Source organism: Scardinius erythrophthalmus, assembly GCF_964197995.2.
Source record: "Scardinius erythrophthalmus genome assembly, chromosome: 25".
NCBI lineage: Eukaryota > Metazoa > Chordata > Actinopteri > Cypriniformes > Leuciscidae > Scardinius > Scardinius erythrophthalmus.
Genome location: NC_138245.1, coordinates 29,999,480 through 30,022,294, shown reverse-complemented (window position 1 = coordinate 30,022,294; position 22,815 = coordinate 29,999,480). Strand labels below are relative to the sequence as shown.

Below are 22,815 nucleotides of genomic sequence, written 5' to 3'. Positions count from 1 at the left end.
TCATAATGCATAATTCCATTTGCATTCCAAAAAGACCTTTTATCGAAACTAAATTCTACAAAAACAGGACGTTCAGAAATCAGAAATCATACTATATGAACTTATCAGAGGTTATTTATGTATAGAAGTTTTAAAAGTACAGTAGTACAAACAGCTGGTTTAATTTTAATGGTCAGATTGCTTGGAAAATTATATTTAACTGAGTGTTTTTGGTGCAAAACACACCCTGAATAACACTAAATGGACTTGATAAAATGTTACCAAAGTAGAATATGACACCTGTAAAGGTGTTTAAAAGTTGTTAAGCTCCTGCTGGGGTACCTAAAAAGCCAGTTTCCATTTCTGTTTGTAGACTTATTGTCTCTGTGTAGCTTTAGCTTGGCTCTAGTGTCACATTACCTGGCTGGGTTTGCTGGTGAACGGGGTCTATCTTGCCCTAATTATACCTAAATAAGAGATATGACACAGCAGATAATTTTGGGAACTGTTGGTTTGGTCCATTCAGAATGACAGCATTATTTTAACATTTTCCCTTATTCTTTTTTCTAATTAATCTGTTCGTAACTCATATTCTCAAGCCAATTTTATATACTGTGTACCAATTAGGTAAGTTGTCATTGAACAAAAATGTTGTTCAGACTTGTATTGCATTTGGTTTAGTTCGGTCTAAGTGGGCTCTCGTGATCGCAGTGAGCTCATGTCCTTTAACGGGACGTCAGATAAGGAGCACAGGCTCTTGTTAAATGGATCAGGGAGGAAGTGCCTGTTTCAGCACTTCATTGTTTGTGGGCAGTCTTGATGAAGCGTAGTGCGTGCCAGGCAGACTCAGAGGCGGCCAAGAGGAGAGTGACGTGTGCTGCCACCTCTGAGGATCATTAGAGTCAGCTGGTTCCCTCTGTAGATATTAAAGAAAAAATCTGGATAGATTGTTTTATTCCTAAACACCAGTAGGACTAATGATGTAAGTGTTGTAGGAAAGTCATTCTAGCTGTTTGTGCAAAAAAAAAAAAAAACACTAGCTTCATAAGTGGACCTCAGACCTGTGACCTGTACTTTAGATCAAGTTGACGAATGCTCAATATGCATTGATGTGTAAATGTAGGCCTGTCATATGTTAATGCACTAATATGAAAAATTATTTAGCATGAAGTGTATTAATTTTGTAATAGAACCAAGGGAAGTTAACTGTATCTCCTATTAAATCAGTAGTTTTCAACCTTTTTGACTCCATTGTCCAAAATAATATTCAATGTATAATAAGATATTACTGCTGTAATGACAAAGCTGCTTGTTTTTTAATCTTTTTTTCAAAAAAAAATTATCTAAAGAAACTAGGAGTGACAAAATATTAAAATAATGAGTAACACTTTATTTTAAGGTGACAGTTACACGTTAATACATGTACTTTCTAATAACATTAATACATGTACTTGGTAATAGTAAATTATGCATGGTAAATACATGTAGTTAAATAATATTAGTCCATACTTTAAGTACAATGTAACTGTCATCTTAAAATAGTGTAAACAAATGATGAAATTAAAAGTAATAAGAAATTAAAAGTAATAATTATTAAAATTATATTAAATTCAAAATAATGAAATCCTGTCATTTCATAACATTTAATAACTGAATGTTCATGGTTCAGTAATGAATTTAAATGACGTTTTAACTTTTTAATCTCACAAATAGCAATTTATCAGCAATTTCTACTCAATAAAATATTTTAAGGCTTGACACAATAAAAAAAGGTTATTCATTATAGAAATGTACATGAATTTTACAGATTTTATTAATTTCTCTGACTTTTCTAAAAAGGTCTAAAAATCTTTTTAATATTCTGTAATATAATAAATATGTCGGTTTTCAAATAAATATGTCGGTTTTCATCTTGATTTTTAGCCCTGTTTATGTTTGTCGTATATTAAATACTTAAGCCATTTTATGGCTCACTATTGAACCAGGACCTCCTGATTGAGAACCACTACACAGATGCCATGTGTCTGAGGCAAATATCTTTAATCGACATCTTAAGCCAACATAATAATTGTTCAGTTTATTATCAGTCAGAATTCTGCTCTGTTTTGGATTAGTCACTTGCATTTGATTTTGCGTTCTGATTTGATTTGTCCAATATGGCTCTAGGGGGTGCTGTTGAATAGCTATGAAATGCTCTCATTTGCTCCAAGGTTGCATGTACACTCTTGCGTCTGGCACGAGTTATTCAAATGCGTTAATGAAGAGTTATCTGAACATATGTAACCTTATATGGTTGTGATATTCAATCTCAGCCATAAAATTCTTTTGAGACGCTCTTGATGAAATCACCGGAGGAGGAGCAGAGTGAGATTACACACCACTTTAGGCCCCCTCTCATTAAATGAATGGCAAAACTTCAGAAACGACAAGTTCGTTACATCATTTTGCCTGAAAGCAACTCCCTCGCTCGCAGTAAACACCCTCCGTCTGACATCATGACGGATTACCAGCCCTTAAATTAGCACATGACTTCACCGACATCTGTAGAGTGTTCTGAGAGGGGGGACGTTCATCAGTTTATGGTCAGAGGAGGTTTCCCAAAAGCCTGTTGTTACAAGACCACATTAGAGACCAACTGGATGCTCCTCAGAGAGACAAATGTACGTTTGCTCGGCATGAAGTCTTATGAGAGAACTCCGGAGAGTGTCTAATGTCTCTTTTGCTTGGCCTGGTCATCTCAGTGGCTCATTTGTAGATCTTCCATTAGAGCTCTGTTTCGTTATCAGGCTTTAAGTTGTTTATAGTCTGAGACCGATGCTTTTTAGATGGTCTGTTGTCCTGTTTGATGCAAGCCGAGCCGGGCATGTTGTGCATTTGCACTCGAGTCATTCACTGATGGTCTGAGCACACAGAAATGCTTTGTGCTTCACGTAATGAACTGATTCTAAACAAGCATCTTGATTCTGGTTTGCAGTAAACAAGTTTTAGTGCTTGATGTTTTTGCTCATGGGGTCGGACAGAATCATTTGTGGCTCCTAATGTTTGGACAGAGTTTTGAACCGTCGTGATTGTTTCGTCTCACGCTCAAGGCTTTAAGCTTTTAGGAAAGCCGATGAGAGAAGTGTTTTTTAGCACGGAAATGTTATTTGATATGTTTGCAGTTTGAGACTGAAGCTAGCAACACAAGGTTTGTGTTAAGGAATTAAAAAATAGATAACTGTCGCTAGATGTGGGTAAAACTACAGATAATAGTAGCAATAATAATAATAATTAAAATACGTTTATATCTATACCACTTTTCAGAATACACCGTTTCACAGCTGCTTCAGAAAATGCCGCCTGAATGAATGGTACAAAAACTATTAAAAAAAAAATGTTCAGGTGTTTTCCTAGATATTTCGTCATTGATTTGACACTGTATATTTATTAAATTAAGTGGTATTAAAATCGCTGCATTATATTTAAAATATGATTTGATATCATTTTTATTATAGGATTTAAATGCTCAGTGAAATTCACGACTGTATCCTAACTGGTTAAAATAAAATATAATATATTAAATATAGTATTTTTTTAATACATTTGTGTGCTTATTTTTTTCTTTCACTTTCACAAGAGTTCAAAGTTTCATAGTTTCAAATTTTGCAACCTAAATACAATGCTTTATAAATTATACACTAATGCAAGTTTTGCGTAAATTATTTATGTATGTATGTATTTTTTACTAATTGGTTCCTAAAGACATGTTTATTTGTGAAAAGGTTCATACATCATCAGTATAAATACTTGGGTCTCTGAGGGCTAGAATCACTTAGAGAAGAATTTCGCAACAAGCTGCGTGATTTGAGGTATCATTCATGCGATGCGGGATGAGTTATAAATGCAGTACTTGGGGTTCAAGGTTTCACTCATTAGGTCAGTTTATCTCTCTTAGTAGCCGTGTTTCCATTACCTTTCAAATTGCGCGAATTGAAAATATGGCCAATGGAAACACGTCAATTTCGCAAAAACTCCCATTTATCGCAAAAAAGTTTTTACGCTCGCATGAGGAGATTTTTCAGGCAATTCGAAAAAGAAATATTTCGCAAAACTGCAATGGAAACAGTGTTTGTGAATTTACAGTCACCTGACGTAGACGACGCGGTGTGTTTGGACAGAATACGAGACAGAGTTCTTTATTAAATTCATAAAAGACAGAAGAATTATAGGAATACTGGATTCTAAACTTCGAAGAAATGCCACAATCAAGACCTCGAAGCAGAAATGAGGGAGAAACACCTAGAAACTCCTCATATGTGTCGCTCTGAAGTATAATACGGGTCTTTCCTCACCATTAATGCTTGGATAACACACATACGTCTCCTTCCATTAATAATAATGGCCAGTGCGGTGGCTGGGATATACGTAAACCTACCAACATCCCTCGCCATGATTTTTGGAATGACTTCTCTTGAGAAGAAAAAATGACGTTTTAGTCGCATAACATCGTTTAATGGAAACACCGTCGTTTCGCAATAGTTTTTTGTCGACATTTAGAAAAAATCGCTAAAGTTTTGTGCAAATCTGTAATGGAAACGCGCCTATTGTCTTTTTACCTCATGTCAGCCATGTTATTTCTTCAGGCTCCCTCACTCTTCCATCTGCTCTGTGTGTGTGTTTGTAGAAATGGACAGGAACCTGGAAGCTGGAGACACGGAGCAGGTTATTCCACACCTCCACCGAGAGCTGCAGGAGGCCCAGGAGCTCGCCAACACCGGCAAACAGAAATGCCTTGAGCTTCAGGGTACGTCAGGGTGCTGAGTGCTCCTTTAATAGTGATTCAGCACCAATAATCGAAAGTCATGATTGCTCTGGGTTTAGAGTGAATCACTGAACGTCTTTTTCCCATCAGCCCTGCTGGAGGAGGAGAGGACAACCAACAGACAGCAGACTGAAGAATCTGCTAAACAGATCCGCTTCTTACAGAGTGAGTCCTTCAAACACTTAATTTCTGCAGTGTTTTAACTTTATCTCTTCATAAAATGGATCTAATCTGAATCTAATCATCAGTTTGGGTTGACTTCTAGTTTTAAGTGATGCACCGAAATAATTTTTTTACTGAAATTACAGAAACATAAAAAGTTTTTTAAATAATAAATTACATTTATTTAACAATCAACCCTCGAATAAAAACTGAGCTGTATATAAACATTTAGATTCCACACAAGGCATTACGTTTTTATTTAAACTTTTTCAGTATAATTGTTTCTACTCCGAATCAGTTTAAATATAAACCTTTAAATGTGGCCGTAATAATTTTTTTTTATGACATTTTTATTATTAAGACATTAAATAATTAAGACAGCATGTTAAGTAAAAATATAAAGGCTGTTTTTGCATATTTTATTGAAAGGCTTTTCTGAGGTAAATATAACTTTACGTGACATGTTTACAAGTTCTATTGACGTCTTTCCACGGTTAAAAAAAACACTGATTACATGAGACATTGTTTCAGTAAGTTGTACTGTATCTTTTTTTAACACGCCTTCTGGTGTTCATTCATGTTTATTTTGTGCTATAACTAGTAGTAAAGAGGAGATGATTGGTTCACGTGCTGCACGAGCCGACGTGCCACATTTAAGAGCGCCAAAATAACGTTTATTGAATTTTGTTATAAAAATTGACAGAATTTGAAAACTGTTGCATATCAAAAAGTAACAAAGCACAATGCTTATTGCGATTATTGGTTGGGAGATGCACTATAAATGAGAGTTTTAAGTGAACTGAACAGATCTTAAGTCATTCAAAATGATCTCCGCCCTCCAAAACGGTTTCGGACAGAACCAAAAATACATTTTTCATTGCTTAAATTCTGACGTATCACTACTTGTTTGACCGAACACCACCCATCAATCATGGTTAAAAAATGAGCGTAACTCATATTTCTCTTCAGCTCAACTAGCGAAGCTCCAGTCGGACATGGAGGCTTTGCGTGAGCAGAGGGAAAACACTATTTCCACCACCCGAGACGAGCTCTACAGCGCCCAGGAGGAGATCCTGGTGCTCCGACATGCCATGGAGTCCGCCACTGCCGAGCGGGAGCGGGAGATCGCCGCCCTGCAGGGAGACCTGAGCATCGTCACCGCAGAACTGGACAAATGGAGACAGACGGCAGCAAAGTATGAAGTGGAGATCAGCAATCTGCAGGCCAGCTTCCAGCTCCAGAGCCAGCACCAGGAGAGAGCCAGCCAGCTCCAAGGTACTCACACACCACCACCATTCATTTGTGTTCAGCAGTCAGGCCAGCATGTCGTCATTACGGCTCCTGTGGTGAACCTGATGTGCTGCTTGGCTTTTAATGTTTCTTTGTGTCTCTGGATGCCATAAATCAAGCTGACTTCAGAGGAACAATGGCTGAGATCATCAGTGATCTGGGTGTCTTTGATCTCTCTCTCTTCTTTAGCGCCTTTGATTCATGTTTGGAAACATTTGTTTCCTCTCATTTGTATAGTTTGAGTTTTCTTTTTTCTTTTTTACATTAGATTCCTATTTTCCTGTGTTACACACATCTACAGCCAGCAAGAAAAGTCTGTTTTAGGACATCAACATTTTTTATCACGGTTTCCACACAATATTAAGCACCGAATCAGCCGATTAAAATGATTTCTGACGGATCATTTGACCCTAAAGACCGGAGTAATGATGCTGAAAGTTTAGCTTTTGTCATCAAAGGAATAAATTACATTTTAAAATATATTCAAATAGAGATTGTAATATTTCACAATATTGCTGTTTGCAAGGCAAAGTGTAATGTGTATGTTTTTTGGTTACACTATACCATAATTTTAAATGTTTATTTGCTGTGCTGCATACTTTTTATTCTATTCATTAAGTTCCGGAATATTAATTTCATTACACAAGATTTCTTCACAGATTGAGAACACACACATGTGGTTTTAATTTAGCCGCCTTACCGGGTCTTTCTCTCCAGGCTTTCGTTAATGTGTTGTCCAGAGTCATGGAAACAGTTTTATTATCGCCCATCCTGCTGGGTTTATTTATTATTTATGGGTTCCTTGTTCTGTTTTTCACGGAAAAATGTATATGAAAGTGTTTTGACAGTGCTTCTGAGATCTTTTGAATCCACGTTAGGCTGCACAAATTCTCATCCAATAAAATAAAACATGACAGGATAAATTTAATAGTAGTGATTTACCAAAATAGAAAATTCAATGATGAAACCAAAAAATATGGAAACAGACACACTGGGCTGAAAGCCAGAATATGCAAGGATTAAATTAGCCTGTGTTTTAAATATATTTTAAGTTTGTCTTCACTTAAAATGGATTATGGTTTTAACTGATGTGCAGAATACCTAATGCATGCAATATAAAGTGGCTGAAATTTTGGTTCTCCCTAATTAGTAAAATTTAATTTTACAGATTTTCTTTTTAAAAATCATATATACAGTAAAAACAAATTTTATACATTTTTCTATAATAATTATACACTGTACATACACGTATATTATGTAAACACAAACTTTTATTTTGCATGTGATTAATTGTTGCCCAGCACTACTATATATATATATATATTAGTAATATAATTAGTATATAAGAAATTATAATAATTGAGAGAGATTACTCACACCATTTCACACAATACAATCTAAATATAAATCATTTAAAAAAAAAAAATTTGTGCAACAAAAAACAGAAATTTGGTTTTACTGTATATATGATTTTTAAAAAGAAAATCTGTAAAATTAAATTTTACTAATTAGAGAGAACCAAAATTTCAGCCACTTTATATTGTATGCATATATTAAATATATTATGTATTACTAGTAAATTCTTAACAGGAGGTTTGGGGTGTGAATGGAGGTGTTAAATAATTTGTTCTCCTCTGTTTCTGTCTGTCAGGTGAACTAGAGAAGCTTCAGGCCGAGTGCTCTGGTCTGCAGAATGAATGTGACAGTCTTCGGGCTGAGAAGACAACGCTAATGCAGAAACTCCTCAGACTAGAGGAAGAGCTCGACAGGTGGGTCACATGCACACAAACAGCCCTTTCACAACAAGGCCACTATGACAGTGTCGTTTAGATCAGCTCACTCTACAAAAGTGAGTCACCAGGATTTAAAATGTTTTAGTACACAGTCCACACCTGCTCACATAAGTGGAGAATGTTTGAATCACTCGCCATGTTACACAACAACTGCATCATGACAGGTTACCATTGTAATGTTGAAGCACCTTTATCCTGTACTTAAGCGCCCCTATTCAGTGTGCTTACGCTATCATCTTATCATCACCGCTATGAGCTCATCTGTCCTAAAGCTTCACATCCACTCTACAACATACATTTTATTCCACTGATTAGTTCATTTTCTGAAAGCTCTACGGAATGTAAACAGAAGAGTATTTATTTTCCTTCCTTTGTATCTCGCAGTTCACGAGAGCGGAGTGAGACGTTGTACAGCAGCCTAAACGACCTGGAGAGATCCCAGGGTGACCTGGCGAATAAACTGGGCTCAATACAAGACCAGCACCAACAGGACGCTAGCAAACTGAAGGTCCAGCTGTCCCAAGCGGAGAGCCGCACCAGAGACCTGCAGAAGGAGGTACGATCAACTTCCCAAAGTTTGGCACTGTATAATGGTGCGTTCAAGTCATCTCGTAAAGATCGTATTTACGAGTATTAAACACACATGAACGCCACCACAATGTCGTAAATACAAGTGGGAAGCTCTGGATTTTCTTCAAGCCATGATCTTTACGAGTTGGCGGCATGTCAGTGACAAACATGACGGAATATCACAATACTTAAAGGGTTATTTCACCGCTGGAAAGATGAATGTGTATTTAAATTGGGTCATTTATGTAGTAGAAATGTGAAATTATTTTAGAAGTTGGTGCCTTCTAGACTGAGAGAAGCCAGAAAATGTATTTTTGGCTCATGTGGATGAAAGACAACAACTCCCAGAATGCACTTGCTTCGCTGCCCTATGAGGACACTCCCAAGCCACGCCTACCGATTACAGAGGGCAGTGTCGGGAGAAATGATACAACTAGGCTACTAGTGACTCGAAACTGAGAAGACGGCGTTTTATGGTGAGATCCCCCTATGGGCGGGTTGAAGACATGCGGGACGAGCTCCTCCTACTGGCTGGAGTCTCTCGCCTCCGATGAAGCCCCCGATGACGATAAATTAAGATTTTTTTGTATAATTAATTAAGAGAAAGTAAACCGCCATCTTAATCCGACGAAATTGACTTGAACGCACTGCCGTCGTAAACACGACTTCCCACAACGCACTGCCGCACCAATAGCTGGTATGACATTACTTTGTAGGCCAAAACGTGGAAACGAGTTAGCATTTTAGCATTTTACTCCCTGTGAACCGGAAGTTGAAGCTGACTTTTCTCCAGTGTTATGACATATTGCAATGGGATATTGAATAGAGGGCAGGGTTTTACTTTAGCGCACCTCCTCTCCATCCCTCTCTTATGGAAAACTGACGTCATCAGAGAAGGAACGCCATTCTTGAGCGGAAGTAAATGTTTAAAATTTTGATTAAAGATTACCACAACAAACCAATTTTTTTGTGTGTGTATTAACTTTACTTGTTAATTGATTAATTGTTCACTACAAGACTAGTAATGCGCGCTAACAAAGTAAATAGGCTACATTTTGATTTCATGATGACTTTAAATGGCAAAAATAAAGTGTTGAGGTGAACACAAGCTCAAGACACTTTCACGTTTTATTCTACGACATAATACATCAGTATTACCCCACTCGTGATTTTTTTGTGAGGCTATTACGTGTCTTGAAAAAGGCGGTTGCTAACAAGTGGCTAAATGAGACTACAGAGGCTGTCGATCACGCTGAACAGATAAGCTCCGCATTTACAGCCTCGTTTCCTCAAACTTTCTGGGAAAAAGTTTTTTTTTAGATAAAAACTGAAAGAGTTTTCGGAAGCTTGGTGATGGTGAATTCGTGCGACCGTGGCGTAGTCGTTTATAGCTTACCTTTAGCTTTTTACTTCTGGTGACCTGTATTTAGGCTTCAAAATTTGTGTTAATCTGTGAAAAACATCTTTATGGACAAAAAGTGTCAGTGTCATAAACTGTTGTTAATCACAGAGCTTGTTTTTGTGATAATCCAAAAACATATGGGAAAATCCTATTGGGTATTTGTCGAGGGAAGCAGGGTGATGAGAACTGCCGGTTGGACTACAACACTTTTTATTTTTATTTTAAAGCCACACCGCGGAACTTTTGCGGGCGCTAGGGGCCCTAGACCTGGAACTTTCACGTCTAGCGCCACAAGCGCCGCAGCACTGTCGCGAAAGTCTAGAAGACAGTATATCAGAGCCTATGGTCACGTGACGGCCGTAAAGCGATATGTTCTCCAGGTCACATGACCTGTTCAACTACGGTCCGTCTCCTCCAAACTTACATAGGCGGTATTTCAAGAGGGCAGCCCCGCTCGGAGCATTAATAGTGTCAAACGCTGTATATTGGGCTGAGGAATCATTTAAAATAACTCGTATGCATCAACTCTTTAGGTCACAAAGTCCACGGTGTGGCTTTAATGATTGCATGCTGTTCTCTCTCTTTCTCTCTAGTACGACGACACTCAGATTCTGCTGTCAGATCTCCGGCAGCGGTATGAACAGACGGAGCAGGAGAAATGCTCCATCAACGATGAGCTGGAACAGTGCAAGGTCAACCTCAAACTCCTGCAAGAGAAGGGCAGCACTGTGAGTCTCGCAACCAGCACGTTTCATTCGCAATGCAACAGAGTAAACCTTCAACACACTGCATTTCAGCCTATACTATACTCCGTTTAATTAGCTGTCATTTACATTACGCCATTTAATGCGGTTGTCAGCAACCAGTGATAGATCTTACTTCGCTGTTTTGCATGGCTCTGGAAAACACCGAAGAACACGCATACGGCACGATTTTGTGAGTTGTTAGCAAATATTCTTTGCTAACACCAACATTTTCAGGTGCAGCACGGTAGAAAGAGCATCACAGGTGCATTCACATGGTTTGTTATTCAGACAAAAAAATGCCCAATAGGTTTCATTAGGGTTTCGAGGTCCGTCTTGGAATTGCTCCATTTTTGGATATTGATGTTTGTTATATATAAAAGATTAACCCCTCAAAGACTTTTTCACTTTCAGGTTCTCCTTTTTTCATCATACGTTTTTTAACACTTTTAGTTGCTGATTTTTGGCCATTTGTTAATTTTTGGGGCTTACAATTTGCTACACAACACTGTAATTATCACCTTAGTGTATCCCACAATTCCCTCCGTACAATCCCTTGCACACTGCTGATTGGAGTCACAATCACTTCACGTGTGTTTGATTTGCAAATTTAACAGATTGTAGATATATTTAGTTGAGTGCAAATAACCAAGTTTTCCCCTTTCCTGTGTGTTATTAATGCCTTGAACACTGTCCTCGTTCCTGATGTCATGCTTCTAGATGTGTTTGTGGTTATGGGGCGTCTGATGTTTTTGTTTTTATGTTGATTTATCAATGGTTCCTCCCACTGCACCCTTTTATGACCCTTTTTTGTGTTTGTATGTTTGTTGTAGTTGTTCGACTCCCCAGCCTGATTTCCGTTGAATAGTTTGACAATTGATTTTTTGTTTTATTTGTAATATCCCTTCCCTCCTCTAGCCATCCATATTGCAGCCTGTCCAAGCCATTTTCATCGGTCTATTCCTGGCTTTGCTGTATTGGTGCTTCAGCCAGTTGTGGTAGAAAGGTACACACGCTCCTGTTGAGTCTGTGTTTGTGTGTCTCCTGTATATCCACTTCTGTATATATCATCACATATATACGACCTGTGCATGGCAAACTCTCATTCGTCATCTCTGCACCCGCTTCGCCCCAAAATCCCTTTTTGGTGCTTGGCAACATGTGGGGAACTCTTAAACGATTCCTCGTCCACCCAGAATCACCTACTACTAACCAATCACATTAACTCTCTGTCTTGCTTGGATCACCATAATGGTCATATAAATCTTTGCATTTGGGGATTTTGGATTCTTTCTCTATTTTTATTTTGGGGCATTTTGGTCATTATATCATCATCATTGTTTGCTTTTCTTCTTTACTTTCATGAAATTAAAGGCATATTTCACCCAAAATTACCATTGTCATGTATTCACCCTCATGCCGTTTCAAACCTGAGTGACTTACTATTATTCAAAGAACCAAAAGAAGAGGTTTTGAAGAAAGTTCATGCTGCTTATTTTCATACAATGAAAGCTTAAAGTGATCAGCGGCTGTCAAACTGAAAATAGCAATTTAAGTCGGTAGGATTAGGGTTAGTCAACATACACTTGCATCGCTAGTATTTCCTATAGTGCTGGGTAAGACCCAACTCTGAAGAAGGAGCTTATTTAGTCCCCACAATAGGCATTCCTATAACTAAAATCATTCCCATTTCGAACGGCGAGAACACGCCAAAAAGTTTATTTCCGCCAATATTAGAATTACAGCCCCTATAAATTACAGTATGTTCACAGTATAGGTCAAAATAGCTGCATGTTCAGAAGCTTCAAAATTCATGTATTAAGCGGTTTTCTGCCAAAATAAAAGCTCTATAGTTTAACATTTGAAAGCAAAGGAATTTAGAAACCATTATTATTAATGTATAGTCAAAGTTTATTTTTTTGTCCTGCTTTTTAGAGATTGACACACAAAAGAGCAGCATGAAAATTCTGCTAAAATACACATTTTGTGTTCCACAGAAGAAAGTCACACAGGTTTGAAACAACATTGAGTAAATGATGATCTAAATTGTAATTTTCGAGTGAACTTCCTTTAAAACGCATCTTTTCTTTCTTTATGTTTAAAGAAAGACTGTTGTGTTTGCTTTTATTTGCTTTATAACTCCTGTGAAGGTAACTGGTTCTCCCAGTTTCACTCAAATATTTGCTCTTCCTTTCTTCTCCCTCTTTCTTTACGTTTATTGGTGTGTTTCTTGAACTCTCTTGTCTCTGACTATCACCCAGGTCTCTCTTCTCTGTCTCTTTAGCTCCAGTCTCCAGTGCTTCTGTCCTGGTTGCTCTGGTGCATCTAATGACCTTTATTAATCACTGTGCTGTGTTTTCCTCCTCCTGGTTTCAGAGCGGATGGATGCCCTGGATGCCGGTGGTTGCCGCAGTGGTCGCAGTGACAGCAGTGGTGCTTTATCCCAACTTTTCCAAGAGCTCCTCCTGAGAACATCAACCAATCACAACGCTCGTCTCTACCGCTTCTCGTCCCCGGCGCGGCCCTCTGTCCAATCCCAATCCCAATGTCAGTTTTAGTCCGGGCACATGGCATAAATCTGAACGTAATACCTCTCGTTTTGACAATTACAGCCCCAATGTCTGTGTAAAATGCAAATGTATATAGTATAGAAAGAAAGAGGGAATAAAGTTCTAATGCATATTATAGAATAAATAATCTATCTGCATTTTTGATTATTAAAATGGCCTAAACTAGGTCTAACGTTCTTTTTTTTTTTCTCGTTTGTTTTCTTGGATGGGGTACCACGTTTTCTGTCAGCCACTTTTCGTTTCTTGTGGTTTTCCATGTTAGATGTGGTAAACCAAAATAGATGTACAGCCAAAATGAGAATCTGAACTCTAGGGCACAGAGGGGCGAAGTGCCTATTTTAAATACTACTAGGACTAGTTCACATTGAAGTGCCACTCTTGTTCCACTCATGCAGCGCATCAATTCGATCTTGAATGGACAGAAAAAAAAAGTCTAAATTTCACGTCATCCGTGCTGTTATTTGTGTGTTCAATCCGACATGCTTCTAGCACAGTGATGTCGATGTTTCTCTATGGCTGTTTTCTCGTGTATCATGTATAATAAGCAAATGTTCACGTCAGAGACACACTACAAGTATTTAGATGGTTTTGAAATTCAACGTTCTTGACAATGTAGGATTGTGGTCAATGGCAAATGGAATGGAGCATTGACCTAAAAAACAACAAAAAAAAAACATAAAAAAAAAACATGTTGTAGCTTTTTACCAACACACTGTCCTGCTGTTCGGACTTAGTTGAGTTCACGGCTCCTGCCCGTCTTTTCTGTACTGAAACTCCTACAGTACCTCCTGAAAAAGGCTCTGGGATTTTGCTGCCTTACCTGTAAAATAGGTTTATTCTTACAGAATGAAATTGGATGCAAAGGCTTTAAAATGAATGTGGGGAAATGATTTAAATGGGTGGAAGCGTCACAAGTCCACTCTTATGAAGCACAGAAATGGGTGAGGGTGAATTATTTTGGGGGTGAACAGAATGAGTTGTTTAATTTTGGATGTGCGAGCTGCTTTGAGACTGGAGGAAGATGAATTAACCAATGATGTGTTTGGTGTGTGTGTGTGGTTCACATTTGTCTGCTGTGCTGTAAATAAACAGTCTTGGAGCAAAAAAAGCCTAACTCATCTGGTTCAGCGTGTCAAGGACTTTTGTTTTGGCATCTTTTGTTGTTTTACTGGAAAGACATACTCCATTGAAACAAAAAAAAAATCCATTGAACGCTTCAACATGGATTTGAACACGAATGCAAAAAAAATAAAGCAAAGCTTGTAGCACAGAAAAGGATAGCTTTATAAAACTGATCTCTTGCATTGAAAACAGCGTTTGGTTCATAATGCATTCTTTAAGCAAGCATGATGGACTTTATTTTTAGTATCCGTTTGGAACATCGTCCTTCACGTTAGATAGAAGAATGCTCAATAGGCCGTTTGTAAATATGTATGTATGAATGTTTGTGTGTAAATATATGTTATAGTCACAAAATAAAAAAAAATTGGATATAAATGATATTGGTCATATCTAATTTGCTGCTGGAGCCAGTTTTCAGGATATGATGCATTGGCCTTTTCCTTGTTTTACATCGAGATACGAGTTCTCCGTTCCAGTTCATTTTAATGTACTTTTATAGATGCGTTTTTTAACATGCAATTATTATTTTTTTGGGCTTAATTTTTGGTTCCACGTTCAGAATGCATGTTTGATACTTCTTGAAATGTGCTGAACAAGAGGGGTTTTCTTGCAAATGCAAATTTGAGATGTGGAACTTAGGTCGTAACTGAACCTATAGGCTAAACGCTGGTTTTTTGTAAGCTTTGAAGTTTGTATCGTTATTCCGTCGATGCAAAGATAGCGTTGAGTCGTCAGTTTAGAATAAAAGCTAAACCTGGTGTTTTTCAGGGCCTTTGAGAAAAGAGATCTTTAAACTGGTCACCAACTCAACAACCAAGTCAGTACAGCACACTGCCTGTATATAGTTTTGTTCGTAAATATTGTTTTTTAATTTCTTTCTTGAACTGAGAGCTCAGAATGACACTTTTGTTTTGAACATCAAAGATAGTTCACTGTCAGAATTCTATTTTGTAAAAACAGAATAATACAGATAAAAGGGTATTTGCACTAACAAGTGTGATGTGCATGACTTCAATAAAACAATTTCACTTTCCTTGACTAGTTTGATTCTTTTTTTGGTCAACTTATTAACTGATGCAGAACTCCTACATCATGTTTTTGATGTAAGCATATCAACATTTACTTATATATATATATATATATATATATATATATATATATATATATATATATATATATATATATATATATATATATATATATATAGACCCCTAATTTCTTGAAACTTTGTTAAACAAAACCTAGTATTGTAATTATGATGTTTTCACCCAAAAGTCTTGAAATGTTGTTTGTAGCACTGGACACAAGATGGCAGACCTTACAAAAGCTTTTTTAGAAGCTTGTGTTATGTTTGTGTTTTCTATGCATTATGAAGCATCTTTGGAATTTATGAGGCACCATAAAATATATTTGTTCTCATGACAAGATTTATTTCTCAAGCACATCTCCTTGATCTTTCCCCCCCAATAAGGTGTGTAATGGCTTGAATACCTTTGTTGAATTCTTCTTTTGTCTGGAAGTCTGGACAGATCTGTAAACTTGAGATTGCAGTGAAACATGGATCCACATTGTGAAGGAAGGCCTGTGGCAGCTGTCTGCAACCTCATCGACTCTTCTCACACACACACACTCAGTCGCTTTGACATGACTGTGGCATGTGGGCGTACAGTATAACCCTCCCTGACTCTGACTCAGCACATCACCGATGACTGGGAGTCTGATAACACTCGACACACCCGACCTGAGATTTATACAGCGTCATTCACTGTGAAAGACCACAGCGTATCGAGTTAAAATCGCACTGTTCTTGAGCTCAAGCCATAACTATTACTGTCTGTTACTCATACATCATACTTTAGAGTCTGGGATCTCTCTCTCTTTCTCTCTCTCTCTCTAGCCTAACGCGCGGCGTAACAAAACATCTCTGTGTTTGGAACTATTTTCGTTGGCGAAATATAATGCAAAACAGACTAAAAATGACTAAGACTTAAATTAGACAAAAAAATTTTGATTTAATGACTAAGACTAAAAATGAACGTCACCTAACATTTTAGTATTGTGTTAACACCTAACACAATACTACTTATTGAACGTATGAAATCTAGGCTATCACATTTGCAATCATGTTGATATTCGGGAAAACGGCACTCTATGGCCTGTTATAAATATTAAAAACAAGAGCTCATACAGGGACATTTTCGACCCAAAGGCCTATATCTTGAATTTTGGAGGCATTCTTATTCATTTTTGGTGGCATTTTTGCTCCTAACTGTTCATTTTAGTGATGCCGGAAAATATTTTGATTTTTATTTAAAATAACAAACAAAAACTAAATGCTTTTATGATATAGGCTAGTGCAAAAAAAATGCCATTTTCCAAACCATGACGTTCCTCCTTTTCAGAGCTGTCGGGACGGATTTCGCGGGAAATCGCTTTTTTAAAGTTACACAGTGTAGCTTTAAAATGTCTTTTAGATAGTTGACGATGATGCAAATGGAATCAGCTTACAATAAGTAAACAATTATAGTAGTTGATAAAGGAATGGCAGTTTTAATCACGATGATTTAGCAATGGCAAGGATACACTTTTAGAGACCCGTCTGCCCATGCTTCAATTCTCCAGAAACAAACACATCAGTGAATAATAGGCTACTTAAAGATCAAAAGGACATTGGCAGAAAATCGGATAGCCTAATTGATCCAATGTATGCATCTGAAATAAATCATACATTGAGAAAACAAAGCAATAATCAATTTAAATCAAACATGATACAAATGGAAAGAAACAAATCAGTAGGCCTATAGCCTAATGATATAAAAAGGGAAACTTATTAGCTAACACGAGACAAACCTCAAATGATTGTGCTCTGAAACTGACTATAAATCCATGTCATATAATAATCCATCTACGATTCTTAAAAAAAAAAAAAAAAAAAATTCTTATCCACTAATAATGAATGAATGGAATTAAAAAATATGTGTCCTCTAGACAGATAATGTGCCTCTGCATGGATGATTCCAGTACAATGGATAATGCTTAATACTGTCTAGCAACATCTTGATGATTCATATTCACCTGGAAATATGATTCCAGCACTATCAATCAAAGATCACATTCAACCTGCCGTACCTACAGTGTGTTATCATGCAGGCGACTGGGTTCAGCCCAGACTGACAGACGGAAGCAGACCACACACACACACACACACACACACACACACAAGCTGTAATCTGTGCTTCAGGCGCATTACTCAGCTCAGAAAGATGGGAGGTTGTGATGAAAATCTGGTTGCTTCAGTCATTATCATCAGCGTCACTGAGGTTAAGATGATGATCACAGGCCAGACTCTTGGTAACACTTAAAAAATCTTGGTAACACTTTACAATAAGGTTCATTATTTAACATTAGTTAATGTATTAACTGAAATGAACCAACAATGAGCAAAACACTTGTTACAGTATTTATTCATCTTTGTTAATATTATTTAATAAAAATCCAGCTGTTCATGCTAGTTCACAGTGCATTAACTAATGTTAACAAATACAACCTTTGATTTGAATAATGTATTAGTAAAAGTTGAAATTAATATTTACTAAGATTAATAAATACTGAAGAAGTATTGCTCATTATAGTTCATAAAGTAGTTAACTAATGTTAACTAATGAACTTTACTGTAAAGTGTTACCAAAATCTCTTTGTTTTAGTCTTTATTTAGACATGTGAAGTTTGGCTTTGTTTCGAACTCTATTGCTCAAACTGAACAGCTGCTGTCATATCACAGATGTGTGTCTTTCTTTTTATTTGCAAAAGTGTGATGCAATGTTGATCCACCCATGGTGACTAATGCTGATCCAGGACTGTATGCATGGGAAAGATCCAGGATGGCAGATCTGCAGGGAAGAGTCCCGGAGTGATTATTAAGACTCCCGTCAGCAAAGGTGGAGAGGAATCCGTGCAGGATATGTGGGCGAGAGGAAAGACACGGATAGGAAAACGTCTGGATACTCTGTTATTATCCCAAAGCGTTGCTGACACCTTCTCCGAGACGAAACAAAGCAGTCAGTGTGGCTCTCAGGAGTTTGCCAAATGCGTGGGAAGCATTTTGTCTGGCAAATCATAAAAGTGTCCATTACAGAGATGCATCTGAAATCTGTTAGACGAGCCTGAGCTGCTTTTATCACACAAAATAAGATGTGGAGAATATTTACAACCAGTAAAGATCATCTAGATCGCAATACAAAACACATGAGAACAAAAACACGGGAAAAACACAAAAATAAGTACTTTGTGTATAGAATGTAGATCTAATCTGTTTGACCATTTCTCTTAATCTTTTATTATGGATTTTTTTCCCTCTCATTTTATTTAAAAATTTTAGTTAATGCAATGAAATAGATTGGTTTAATCAACAGAAACTCAAAATATTATGTTATCTGAACCACATAATACTTGATTTGACAAAAGAAAAAATGTTGTGAAAAAATCATGAGAATATTTTATTCGCCTCTGGTAGTGTTATTTAAATACAATTCATAAAGTATTGTAGTTTTTTTTAATATAGCTTTTAATTGTATATTTTCACTTTTCATTTTAATTTTGAATACTTTTGTTATGTGATTGTCATTTTTATTAGTATTCTATATGCTTAATTGATTTTTTATTTCAGATTTACTTTTTTATTTATTTCTATTATAGTGCTTCAACTGAAACAAACTTCAAATATTTGCCAAGGTCTAAACTTTTTATTTTTAATCTAATTTTTAATTTAATTTAAGTTTTTAAGTTAAAAACCCTGGTCTCTCTCGCCTATTTGTTTCATTATTATTTATTATTTGTCTGGATAACAATAAGAAATATCTTATTTTATTATTTACATGTCATTTTCCAAGATACATTACAAAAACACGGTGCGCAAACACTATCAGAAACCGTAATCCTATTAGTCGTTTTAATGATTTATCTAGTTTATTCCTATTATCCTCTTCCCATATCTTTACCTTTGATCTCTCAGAGCTGATTGGATAGAGAAGGGCCGTAGAAGCGCATGCTGGGGATGATGGTGCGCAGGTGTCGTCATCCGCGTGCCGTATATAACAGCGCGCGCAGGCGCGGCCACGAGAGGGAAAGAGTTCAGGAATACAGGAGCGCACGAACACACACACACTCCTCGCACGCGCCGCACAGATACACACGAGACATATCCCGAGTTATCAAACAGAAAACATACGAGTATTAATAAGGCATCATGCCGGCCACAGAGAAGGACCTAGCGGACGACGCGCCGTGGAAGAAGATCCAGCAGAACACGTTCACGCGCTGGTGTAACGAGCACCTGAAGAGCGTCAATAAACGCGTCGCGGACCTGCAGCTGGACCTCAGCGACGGCCTGCGACTCATCGCGCTGCTCGAGGTGCTCAGCCAGAAGAAGATGTACAGAAAATACCACGCCAGACCCACTTTCAGACAGATGAAGCTGGAGAACGTGTCTGTGGCGCTCGAGTTTCTGGATAGAGAGAATATCAAGCTCGTGTCCATCGGTGAGTGTTGCGGTGTCTTCTGCTTTCTAGTGTGGGGAAAGTTTATTCAAAGCGTCTGAAATGCAAGTTCAACATTTATTAAAGTGTCGTGATGGTGCCATGCTACTGTGAATCATTCATATTAATGTGTCATGGCATTTTTAGTTACTATATGGTATGAGCCAGATTAAACACCATGACAATTTTGCTTCAAATAAACCAAACCATTGCACTGTGCCATTTCAATATAGCCTACTGTATATTAAAGTACTAAAATTCAATTATTCCTATTAATTTCTGTGTGTACAGTGACATATGTACAGTAAACTGTCTCTGTCTTAGAAAGTTACAATCAGATGTTGATGCCCATGGTGCTGAAGAATTATTATATTTATGTACCATGGTATTTATATGTCTCTAAATGGTTCTATAAGGAATGCATTGATTTTACTCTGGCATATGTAAAAATGGCCTGATCATGTTACTAAATCTGCCCCAAAAAACATAATACATAGTATTTTTTATATAGTTTTTCATAGTATTTAGCAACTCCAAAATACTCTATAGAAATGTAAAATGGAGCTAAAATAATCATGGTAATACTATAGTTTTTTTTTTTTTTTTTTTTTGTTCAATGTCCAATATTGACATTGTTTTAGGCAACTATTGTCTCTCTCTCTCTCTCTCTCTCTCTCTCTCTCTCTCTCTCTCTCTATATATATATATATATATATATATATATATATATATATATTCAGTAAGTATACTTTTATTTATTCTCCTCCCCTCCTTCTCTTTCTCAACATCTTTAAAGTGTGTTTGCAAAGTTGCGACATCAACCAAAAGTATTTTTCGCATGTGTCAGCGAGCTGAGATTCATTCTCCGCAGATAACAGATAACGCCCGTCCATTGTCTATTGATTCCCTCGCGATTATCCGTCTTATCTCTGCCGTATGTCCTTATTTGGACTGGCATGAGAAAGTTGCACCATTAATTGCATTCTTGTGTTCATTAAGACTTTAGAAATCCAGAGAATTTCAGGATTCCAGAGGCTTAAATATTAAGATTTTCATTTCACAACCACGTGTTTGGTGCCAAACAGCTTTCACTGACCTGTGACATTCCTGACGCCGATCCAAAGGCTTCGACCTGCATTTCCTGAGGCTTTTTCAGGATTTCTCATGCTGTCTCTGTTGCGTTACATGCTGGTGTAATGCAATGCTGGGAATATATTATGCACATACTTTAATTTGCACTTGAGTCTCAGAACAGGTGCTTGTCATCATCACCTGTACAGTCAGCTTCCTCTGTGTTTGCCAATCAATTGTTCATCGCAAAATGCATGCAAACATTATGGCAACGCCCAGCTTTATTTCCTTGCATTTCTTGCCTGGTTGCATATGTTTACTAAAAAATAAATAAACTTGCCTTGCCTTACTAGCAAATAAATTACAACATCAGTCACATTTCTGATGAAATATTAGGCGTGATAGACTTCCTGTTGTGTTTCTGTGTCATCTCAGAAACCAATTTTCACAATCATTCACCTTTGTACTTAATAAACTTCCTAAGAAAAGTCTATGTCGGATTCATGACATTGTTCTCACCTGTGTTCTTAGGATTGATGAATCCCACGTCTTCGTAATTGAAAGCGCGTGCCAGTTGTTCCTAATTAGCATAAGAAAACGTCCCGCAAATTTCCATATAAGGACATGACGCTTCAGGGCCGTGTGCAAGAGAAGCTGGAGAATGTCCAAAAGACGCTAAAATACTATGATTTTTTTTATTTTTTTTAACTAATGATCAGAAATGCATTACAGTAAAATACTATCATTGTAAACGACTCCACAATTAAATAAAATGCAGTAACCAATTATTTGGGGCAAACTGTCATCACTCAAATGTGTGTAAGGGTGCTCTTGAGTGTGTAGATTTTGTTCTTAGCTAAGAACAAATCCAAGATAAGAAAACATTAGTGAATGTCAGAGTCTTCGTAAAAAGTGCGTAAGTGGGGATTAAGAACATTTCTTTATCATTCTTTTCATTGCAGAGATTGACTAAACACACACTCACACACTATATAGAGTCTGTAGAGGGTAATAATGGAACAACCGTTTTAAAAAGTGATTTTTCACTATTATTTACAACAGGATCTGCATTTTCATGGGTTTAAATAAAATATTTTTGTTATAAGAGACAATGAAAACAACTTGTGCATCAAAACTACTCCTTTACTGGTAAAAAAATGAGTCAAAAGTCAACGAATTTGCGACACAAATGTCAGTCTCTGAGTAACATGTAATTTATTTAAAGCCATAAAATAAGAATACAAAAAGCATTTTGAACGTTTCCAGCACATTTTATAATTACCAAAAAAATCTAACACCGTCTAACCCAATGCATGTTATCACGTCCGTCAAAAACGTACAATAAAATGCTGCATTATAAATAATAGAACTAATAATTATTTTGAAATATTATCTCATTGTGTGAAATATATGGTATATTTGAATTATATTGCTAATTTCTGTCATTGTGATGCTTTAGAAAGGATGTTGTGTTGATGCCTTAATCTGTGTGATTTAAGTTTATATAGATTTAACAGTTCATATAGAGGCATTTTTGAAGTTTAAGTTTCTATAAATGATCTTTTTGGACAGTGGAGGAAGTTTTGAGTTCTGAAACTTACAGGTTGTTTTTTATAGTGTGTTTGTCACACTGATTTCGGCTCATTTGATTCCTCATGAGTCATTTGAAGTTTTTACACAGTACAGCATTGCTCGTGTTCACAGGACGTGTGTGTAGAACCTCTCTGGTTTGGGATTTGCACAGACACTTCCTGACTGACGGTATCTTCCCGTCCAGG

The 22,815-nt window shown here is 37.0% G+C and overlaps 2 protein-coding genes across 8 annotated transcripts in view; both read left to right on the top strand.

The window, feature by feature from the left end:
• The window catches only part of slmapa (sarcolemma associated protein a), a 70,175-nt gene extending 54,710 nt beyond the window's left edge, over positions 1-15,465 (top strand). For 4 of the 7 annotated variants that reach the window (XM_081357363.1, XM_081357362.1, XM_081357360.1 and 1 more), the window contains 8 exons: positions 4,643-4,762; positions 4,871-4,945; positions 5,912-6,217; positions 7,884-8,001; positions 8,410-8,581; positions 10,591-10,725; positions 11,659-11,746; positions 13,117-15,465. In XM_081357363.1, the coding sequence (XP_081213489.1) occupies positions 4,643-4,762; positions 4,871-4,945; positions 5,912-6,217; positions 7,884-8,001; positions 8,410-8,581; positions 10,591-10,725; positions 11,659-11,742 (1,010 nt within the window). In that variant the 3' untranslated portion in view covers positions 11,743-11,746; positions 13,117-15,465. The remainder of the gene's footprint in view (positions 1-4,642; positions 4,763-4,870; positions 4,946-5,911; positions 6,218-7,883; positions 8,002-8,409; positions 8,582-10,590; positions 10,726-11,658; positions 11,747-13,116) is intronic. The other 3 variants (XM_081357361.1, XM_081357359.1, XM_081357364.1) reach the window with 1 other exon arrangement.
• Positions 15,466-19,548: 4,083 nt separating this feature from the next.
• Positions 19,549-22,815, top strand: part of flnba (filamin B a) — an 83,608-nt gene continuing 80,341 nt past the window's right edge. Inside the window, exon 1 of the mRNA XM_081358028.1 lies at positions 19,549-19,969. Within this exon, the coding sequence (XP_081214154.1) occupies positions 19,678-19,969 (292 nt within the window). The 5' untranslated portion in view covers positions 19,549-19,677. The remainder of the gene's footprint in view (positions 19,970-22,815) is intronic.